We start from the raw sequence: 10005 nt of genomic DNA, 5'->3' as shown, positions 1-10005 counted from the left end.
TATTAGACTTTGGCTTTCTAATTAAATGCACTTGGACTTGTTTTTGGTAAATCTGCGTCTGGACTTTGACCTTGAACTACTGATGGACTACCATATCCTTTTCATGTAGGCTAACCATTTTTTTTTTTTTTTTTTTTTTGGTTGTTTTTTAAGGAACGGATTTGAGTTTGGTGTTGTCAACATGCAACAGAATGTGAAACAGTCTAAAGCAATCCCATTTAAAAGGTTTTCATGAATTTACTGGACTCGTAAAAAGTGGGAGGTTGTACTGTTGCCACTCTTTCCGGAAATTGCCTTTTTACAATAGTCATTTTCCTTGTACGTGCATATGTGCACTTTCTTTAAAACGTGTTTTGGATCATCTGAACAAACTTTTGAAGGTAAGATAAAATATGACTTGCATACCCTGACCTACAATTTAAGAAACCGGCAACAAAGATTATCCGACGACATCTAAGTTTAATTTCTTGCACCGATAGCTCGGCATCTCAATGTATATATAATAGACTTTAAATGTTTTTCCCAAAAATATTTTTAAGCGAATTTAGATATCAGACAATCAATAACGAAGTATTAAAAAATATCTGAATTAGTAGCTAAATTGTATAATGTATCAAGGTTTAAAATTTTAATCATTGCTCATAAAATATCAAAACCTTTTTCGTTTACACAAACAAATGTGTATGTGAGCTTAACGTTTACAGATGGCCTTTCAAATTTATACTTTTAAAAATTGTATACTTTTTATATGCATTATAAGCCCTATTTGGCTTTATCCCCGTGGTTAAATCACATTTATTTGTATAGCGCTTTTCACAATACATGTCGTTTCAAAGCAGCTTTACGGAAAATGTATGTTTCTACAATTCAGAGTAATCTGTTATCAGATGGGACTGTGTCAAATTAATGTCCATATGTCAGAAAAGTACAGTTCTGAGATTATACAAATCATGCAGTTAACTAACATCATGTGTAATTTGAGGCAGAAACCATGATCTCATCAAAGCAGTTATTACAAGTTGTGATCATGATGATTACAATATACAGAAAATTTGGCAATTGTGTTTACAAAAGAAAACACAAACGCAGCTCTTTTCAAAGTCAGTGTATTTCATCATAATTGCAGCATTGTAATGTATTTTTTTTTTTCATTACAAATATATGAATATTGTGTGTGTGTGTGTGTGTGTGTGTGTGTGTGTGTGTGTGTGTGTGTGTGTGTGTGTGTGTGTGTGTGTGTTATTCCACCGCATTTTTAGACAAATTATAGCGGTCGGTTAACAATTGAATATTTATTTGTACAGCGCTTTTCACAAAACACATTGTTTAGAAGCAGCTTTACAGGAAGTTCTACTTTAACAGAACGGTTTACTGGGTTCATAATGTATTTAAAGTTACCAATGAATAGTTTCAAACACAATTCTTTATATGTGTGGTTTTAAAATAGCCATATTTAACAAAAAATAGTGAAGCATGCATTAAAGACTACCTTTGTAGCCTATAGTAAAATGCATGTTAAATAAATAGACAAGAAATTAAATGAAGGCCAAAGGGATATCTGCAAAAGCTGTTATCTTATATGCTTTTCTTTCTGACTTTGCAGCACTACTGTCACATGGGCGTGGCTAAACATATTACTTTGCATATCACGTGATGGTGCATTAACAAATCAACAATTACCTTGCTCGTATTCTTTAGGGGTAACTAAAAACGGTTTTAAGAAGCGTTCGGGCGAGCTCGTCAGAAATGTGCGAGCACAATCTTCTTAGTTCTGGCTATGTTGCTCCCCTTTTGAATTTCCACTCTCACGACTCCCTGTACCTCCAAAACCTGCGAGGTAATGGGGTCCATCTATCTGGGCTTCCACAGATGTCCTACAGTAGAAGTGAGGTGTGCTCGCTCCCGTGGAGTTCTCCAAATTCGTGCACTACTCCGGCCCAGAGCCGCGCCTACAGTGGCTACTCTCAGCCGTTTTTTAGCAATTCAGCCGCTGTGAGCGCTAGCCTCAACACTCACAAAAAGGGCTCACTGGAGGAATCCGGGAGGTACTACTTCCAAGATGTCAGCCACAAATCAGAGGAGCCAGGTCGACCTAATGCATCTTACGCAGGAGAACAGAGCTCTGTCAGCAACGAAGTTTCAAACTTGGAAAGGCGACAGCAGAACAGGGTTGCACAGATTGAACTGAACTCCAATGACCAGCCAGTGACCGATGGTTCAAAGCCGTCTGTCAGCTCCAACGCTCCATTCCAGCCATCACTGAGCACCCAGACTGTTAGGTCAGCCTTCTCCGATGGTACGCAACTTCTTCCTTGACCCAGCCTAGATGTCATTCTCTGACCTTGATTTTAAGTGGATTTTACTATGTAAACCTATTGTGTGAGATGTTTGCTTTCTTCATATATAGACAAGCCATTTCAAGCCATTTGAATTTGCCACTCTTCATTTTTCAGAACTAGTTTGTTTTCAGACATATTTTTAATGACACTGTCTCATTCCACATGCTCCACGATATAGCATGTTAAATGGGTCATCATAGTTGTGGTTGTCTTTAACGTCTTTAGATGCAGATACTGATTCAGGGACATGAAAAAATGTTGACGAGAGTACTATTTGTTTTGTTTTTTTTCTCTCCTCCCCAGGACTTCCGTGGTGTCCCACACAGGTGAGATCAAGAAAAAAGAGAAAACCTTACACGAAGCCACAGTTAGCCGAACTGGAGCACGAATTTATGATAAATGAATTTATAAACCGACAGAAACGAAAGGAGCTTTCGGACAGATTGGAACTGAGTGATCAGCAAGTGAAAATCTGGTTTCAGAATCGCAGGATGAAGAAAAAAAGACTAATGATGCGCGACCATACCTTCACTATTTACTAAGATTTTTTTTTCTTCTCCTAAACAATTTAAGGGTTTGGTTTCAGGTGGTGACATCATTCATACAAGAGACTTTTCTTGAATGTCCACCAAACTAAGCTATCTGGAAACGATTTTCTCCCGCACACCCATGAAATGTAATTTAATATGCAAGCTGAATATTTTGTAATTGATATTTATTAGGCATATTGTGTCGCTGCATTATGTATGTGTCTGGTGTATGTTTTTGGTGGAAAAATGAGAATTCCAAAGTTTAATGCTAGCTTGCTATATAGCCTGAAAATAATGCTTTGTAGTTTAGAACAGCAGCAAACTTATAGTAGACACGTGTATATTGGATTCATGATATACATTCTGGCATCATTTAAAACTACACTGGGCAGCTAACATCTAACTGGGAGTCATTACATTTTCAGACGTTGTAATCAATTTGAGAGAATCTAATTTTTATCTTGCGATCTGAAAACGTACTTTTTTTTTTTTGCGTTTTTAATCAAAAGTGTTATGTGTAATATTTATTAAGTGTTGTGTAAATTCTGCATTATATTAAACTTCTGCATTCTTGTGCAATATTTGTCTGTTTTAATTCAGTGGGTGATTCTAAAATGCGCTAATAAAGTCCAAGCTCAAGTTCGATCTTTCTTCTGTGAATCTCTATTATTTTATATTTTCTTAATTATTTATGACCGAATTAAACTAGGAATTTGAATAGAAAACTAAGTGCTGTAACTGTTTATGCATTAAAAGAGAAACATTCATTTTAACAGTATGTTTACAGAAACGTAGTGTAGACTTACACAATGTAAAATATGAATTTAGCTCTTTTTATGTTTCCTTTAAGAAATAAGGAAATTGCTGCTAAATGTTCGTATTTCTACAAATGAACTTGTTGATTATCCATTGGGATCAATTGAAAAGAGAGTATACGGAACAGGTAAAGAGGTATTAGTATAATGTTTAGTTGCATGCGCATATACAAAACTCGTCTATACGAAAAAAATGCCAATATTTTAATACCAGCATGACAAACCTTGTGACACAAGGATATATTGATAATCCCATGTATTATAGGCTTTGTAATTCCACCTTTTTAATGCACAGATTCTACCAAAATATGTTTTCCATATACACGTTCTATTTATCTGCAAGATATATTGGTAAACATACAAATATAGCCTACTATAAGTGTGAAAAAAAAGCCTACATGAAAATTTTGATTAATAATTTAAGAGTAGTTTGACAAAAAAGTAAATAAAACCATATAAATAAATATTTATTTATATAAGGCCTATGTTTACCTAGCATTTTCTTTACTCTCTGCAGACTAAACTCACGATTAAATGGTTGCACAGCACTATACACTTATACACTATAATGTGTATTAGTATTTTCATTAATATCAAGTATTATCATTATTTTAATTTAAAATAAATATTTTCTACCAATGAATGAATGAATGATTGAATCAATCATTCAATAATATAAAGGTAAGTTTGGTCCAAGTTATTTGTCTTGATAATTCCTTTAAAGGTGATCAGTTAAAAGACTGAAGAAGCAAGAAACAAGCGGAGTGTAATTTTCTTAAGCGTTCTGCCAGACGTGCTGCGGCCTCTGGAGAAACTGGGGGCGCCAATACAAAGTTAAGGTCAAGTTAGTGGCTTTCTTGCACTGACTTTCTTACTACTAAGAATAATTTGCACATTTTAAATAAAAATAAAAACTTTGCAAGAAGCAATTTTTAGCTCTTGCAAACTAAACATAAGGCTAAACGCGTGACATAACTTTTTTGATGCGCTAACACTTAATACAATTAACAAAGTTTTCTTCATATTATTGCGAAGATTGTTTTATTTGTTGTTAAAAAAAACTTTGAACATCGACTGGTAAACAGATTAATATTTTGTTGGGCTCTAACACTTTGGGTTCTACACAGAACAAAGAAGCAACAAATGAAAAGGTCTTAAGTAGTATGGATCGCACAAGATTAAGAAAGCCCTCTCTTCGCGATATAGCTAAGTTTCTATTTGCGAAAATGACATTTTAAATATATGAAAATTAAATAAGATGTTTCTTGTGGAATGGTAGCGTGCACATTTAATTTCTCATTTTGAATCCACAAGCTGTGCTTAAATGAACCAAAAATAACATTATGGTCACCAGATTTAAACCATAAATGCTACCAAACATGTTACCAGATTTAAAAAAATAAAATAAAACAGATTTAAAATACACCAGGCTGAGCAAAAATTTATTAAGAACTCTGGTTGCTTATTTGTTTTCATAAGCTTAACAACGCAGTTTTGTTTCTCATAGAATCTATGAGAAATGTAGATATCTGGAGAAAGATAAAACTGTATATTTGTAGTTTTCATCTCTCGGTAGGAATATGGCAGTCACTTTTTACCTCCACCCAGGACACCACACCACAGCACATCCTTTTGTCTGTGCAATAAAGTGATTTGGCTGACGGTTATTGGTGATTGCCGGCTGCATCGTCTCAGACTACAGACGTTCAAAGCCAGAACAGTTGTTTTGTACTTGGCAGTGTGAATCGGTGTATCTCTTCCTTTCGGTAACTATATGTCGAAGAATTTTATTTAAATCTTAAAGCTTTACTACTGGAATACATAATCGGACTAAATCCTGACTTCAGGCTAAAACAGAAAGGTACAGTTCTAAATGTTATTAACTTTTTTATACATTGCCCTTTGTTGTTTTTGGAAATGCATTCTTGTACAATGTTTACATTGTGACTAAATTTGTAGTCTCGGTGTAGAATAAACAGAAAATCTGTTTTCGCTGACATCACAACAGATATTTGGTGAACTGCTTTACGTTTCTGTCAGTTTCGGTGTCACCTTCCAGATCTTTTTTCCCCACTTATTTTCCTTTTTCCTTTCTCTTTTTCATTATTTTCTATGGCATGTATCTAGTCTATAGGTATAACATGGTTTTGGTCTATAATTTCAGGAAAATAGCACAGGTTTAGAAAAGAGATGCAACAAACCTGATATATAACACACATGCGTATAAAACGGGTTTAAAAATGTATCGTGCATTTTCATCTTAAGGCTTGCAAATCTCAATTTCTGGATATAGAAAGAGAGTCTAAAAACATTGCAGTTTGCTTCAATAGTCAGTTTTCTTTCGGCCGTAAGAGTAACTGGTTGGGAAGCCTATTTAAAAAAAAAAAAATAAGTAATAATACAACTTAATGTGTTACTTTTGAAATAACGTCGTGATAAAGTTCCTTTAATTAACTTTTATTTTAAACAACGCTTGACTTAGTATTTCTGTGATTGTTTACTAATGCCTTGTAATACACACGGGGGGAATCAACATGGGAGTTTCAAAAAATGTAGGCAACCAATGACCTGCCTCATGCGGTTACCTATGAGTCGCTCACTTAATGACTGATATTGATATATGGTAATTTTTTTACCGGATCACATGACACAATTACCTCAAGAATCGATCAAGATGAATTGCACGTCAGCGTACGTTTCCGATTTTTTCTTCCTCACTAGTCCTATCCACACGCATATGGTGCAATAGATGGGCAAAGTTTAACAGTCAAGCTGACGGTTTTTCCTCTCCAAGGCTAAAGCGAGCAATGACCGACTACGATGATCGCAACAACTGTGCATCTAATATGTATTTACCGTACTATGTTCCAGATTTCTCGTCGGTCTCATCGTTTTTACCGCAAACAACGTCGTGTCAAGTAAATTTTCCCTATTCTTCGAACATAGCGCAAGTCCAACCTGTTCGTGAAGTGACTTTCAGGGACTATGGACTGGATCATCCGAGCAAATGGCATTACAGGGGCAATTACGCTTCGTACTATTCAACGGAGGAGATAATGCACCGAGATCTCCTACAGTCAACAAACAGAGCGGAAATTATTTTTAAAAACGATTCCGTGTATAGCCATCACGGTGGTACTAACTCCTCGTGCAATTTCTTCACCAACGTCGGCCGAAATGGGGTACTTCCACAAGGATTTGATCAGTTTTTTGAGACTGCTAACTCCGAGAAGACCAACCCTGAGCAGTCCGAACAAAAGCCAGATACAAGTGTCCCCGGAGATGCTGCATGTAATGTGTCTTCAGATAGCGCGGAGCAGACCAAACAAGACCCTACAGAAACCATGGAGGAGGAATCCTCAATATCAACCTGCGATGAAGAGAAGAACAACGGCTCAAGTAGGTTCACGCGTTTAACTGCGGTTCAGTCTACCCTATTACTTTGTCGGTTAGCTTTTATGCGCCCCTTTATAAGCATGCAAAAGTTTTTATATAGCTTGTAAGATTCTGTTTGCAGTCGTAAAAATATTTACTATGGGGAAGGCGTTTTCGTAGGATTATATATAGCCTATGTGTGTGTATATTTATATAGCATATATATATATATATATATATATATATATATATATATATATATATATATATATATATATATATATATATATATATAAAACACACACACAAAACATTATGAACTGTTGTAAAAACTGAAATGATCGTCGCGATGCGAATCGAGAGACTTTCTCAGACAGAAAGCCTATCTTATTTTAGAAATATTTAACCTGTTGCTTGTTTTAATGTAATGCAACATTATTACAAAAGATTTGAGCTTAAAAGCCAAACACATCGAATTGAAAATACACCTACATGGTTACTCATGTGCGCGTGCGTGCGTTTGGACTTGAAGTGTGTGTGCGTGCACTTGTGGGCCGTTTGCGTGCATGTGTATATTTCGTGTAGCAGTGTTTGTGTCGTTTATTTGCTTATGTATACATACTTTTGTTTCTCCGAGTGTTTTGCCTGTGTGCTATGTGTATAGTGTAGATTCACTATACAGTTAAAAGTGTCGGATGGACTCAAACTTTTAATTCCATCTGCAGAAACATTGCAATTGTATTGCAACTGATTTAGAGTTCTAATTCATTGTGATATAATCAAGTTGCGTTTTTTTTTCTTTTTTTTTTTCTTTTTTTTTTTTTGTAGGTGCAAAGTCCAGAAAAAAGAGATGCCCATATTCGAAATACCAGATTCGAGAACTTGAACGAGAATTCTTTTTCAATGTGTACATAAACAAAGAGAAACGTCTGCAGTTGTCAAGAATGCTCAGTCTTACAGATCGACAAGTGAAGATTTGGTTCCAGAACCGAAGGATGAAAGAGAAAAAGTTGAACCGAGATCGTCTTCAGTATTTCACTGGAAACCCATTGTTCTGAAAGTAATGATACTGGCCGCTTCGGGAGACGATGGCTATTCTATTATGTCATGATTGTGGGACATCATCCATTCGTGGGACACATGACTTATTTTCACTTCAACTCTGTATTTTACTATGCAAAATACCTGCTATCAAAAATGAATTTTATCCGCAATTAAAATTCTGCACAAATTATCTACAACAATGTAGCCTATCCGCAATGATGGAAATTATCAGTTATCAGGAACATGGGTACCTCGACAATCTCTTCATACTGTGTGTTAATGCCATTAAAATGCAGTAGCTTTGTATTTGTATTTATTTATTGCATTGTTCATCGAAATACATTGAACAATACACACTTGCGTAAGCAACAAATACGTTTGGTTACATCAAATCAATACGTAATTACATTGAGGTAGAACTGTGTATGCATTTATTCGTTTGAAGCATGTAATGTATCTATGTATTAAATAAAAATACAGCAAGTTATTTGCAAATTTTTATTAATTGCTGTGACGCGTCTTGTCTGTATGGTAGAGCGCGTTTAAGTGAGCAACAGAATTTATTATTTCACATTAATTTATTTTTATTAAATAACACTTTTTTCAGTTGCATTTCAAAATGTTAGGCCTAATTATTTTCTCAGACGAATGTTGTTTTCGATTATCACAGAGGAAGAAGGAAAGTGAGATGGAGAGAGAACCATTTCCAATGGTAACTTTTATAGGTCTTTGACTAATTCCTTTCCTTGTATGTTGTTTTACACTAAGGCTATTTACTAAACCTTGAACAGTCTAGACAGTACAATAAACTCTGGGCAGTAAATTAAATTGGGGCTATTGGACCCTCTATCCACTTCAACTGTGACTTTGCCCTGAAACACAAAGGGTGCAGATGTTGTTGTTTTTTTCTGTCTAGAAAGATGCGAACTGAGTATGTGAACAGAAGTGAAAATCTAATAATAAGTGTTATGTTACAAAGTGGGCCTTTATTCCTCGAATTGAACTGCTACGCATTGAACATCACCCCATTTCTACAAGCTTATTTGGCTGTTTACGTCAACTGTAGCACGTGAACACTTACAGTATCCGGCTTGACCACACTGGTTTACTAAGTTAGATGTCGTAAACAACTTTAAAATGTCGAATTAAATATTGTATTTGAACTTCTGTAATGTCAAGGTCATCACCCTTAACCTTTTTGAATAGGTAAAGGTGCCTTTTTGCGGTTCTCTTTGAAAAACTACGCCCTCTCAGAGCCGCCGCAGTGCAGCACGTCCCAATATGGCGGCTGCATCCCCTCACTCCCACTGGAAACACACTGATCTGCCTTCAAAGGCCTCCATACTGGAGGTACTCCACACCTCGTACTGGGCTAGGTAAATAATAGGCAACTCCACATAGACGCCGTTTAGCCTGGTGAAATGCTGTGTAAAATAAAACCATATAATAAATCCATATCAAATCCTCATTAATGTTTTTCTTCCAAAGGGAATAACAATGCAGTAATAGGCATATAGTCTGCACTGTTTTCTTAAGACAATGCTTAATTATACCAAAAAAAAAAAAAAAAAAAAAAAAACTTCCAAAAGACTGTTGGTGCAGAAATTAATTGTCATCTTATCAGTAGAGATACTATAAGGAAGCGGCTACCTCTGTGGACTTAGAATATGCTGGTAATGCAAACCTGAGTTTAGCAGTGCAAGCAAACGCAGAATCTTACAAGCTCATTTTATTTAATAGATCTGTGTTTCCTAAATCTTTCAGCCTTATGTACAGTATATCCCGTATTTTTGTTTATAGTACAATTACAATTTACCACAGTTTTGCTGTGTGTTTTATAACACGCTGCCAATAATAATAAGGAATCTTAACATAGACAGACCCTTTGTTTATTTACATTTT

General features: G+C 35.4%; 2 protein-coding genes across 2 annotated transcripts; both read left to right on the top strand.

Annotated features, from left to right (window-relative positions):
- Positions 1-3273, top strand: hoxd12a (homeobox D12a). The gene is made up of 3 exons (XM_067410254.1): positions 1-380; positions 1604-2296; positions 2643-3273. Exons 2-3 carry the CDS (start codon positions 1747-1749, stop codon positions 2879-2881), a joined length of 789 nt encoding a protein of 262 aa, XP_067266355.1. The 5' UTR covers positions 1-380; positions 1604-1746; the 3' UTR covers positions 2882-3273.
- A 3185-nt stretch (positions 3274-6458) lies between these two features.
- hoxd11a (homeobox D11a) lies at positions 6459-8511 on the top strand. Its single transcript, XM_067409809.1, has 2 exons — positions 6459-7083; positions 7888-8511. The coding sequence occupies exons 1-2, from the start codon at positions 6492-6494 to the stop codon at positions 8115-8117; spliced, it is 822 nt and encodes a 273-aa protein (XP_067265910.1). The 5' UTR covers positions 6459-6491; the 3' UTR covers positions 8118-8511.
- Positions 8512-10005: the final 1494 nt, after the last annotated feature.

This window comes from Chanodichthys erythropterus, chromosome 14, assembly GCF_024489055.1.
Source record: "Chanodichthys erythropterus isolate Z2021 chromosome 14, ASM2448905v1, whole genome shotgun sequence".
Lineage (NCBI taxonomy): Eukaryota > Metazoa > Chordata > Actinopteri > Cypriniformes > Xenocyprididae > Chanodichthys > Chanodichthys erythropterus.
The sequence above is the reverse complement of the archived record's forward strand: the minus strand, read 5'-3'. Positions and strand labels throughout refer to the sequence as shown.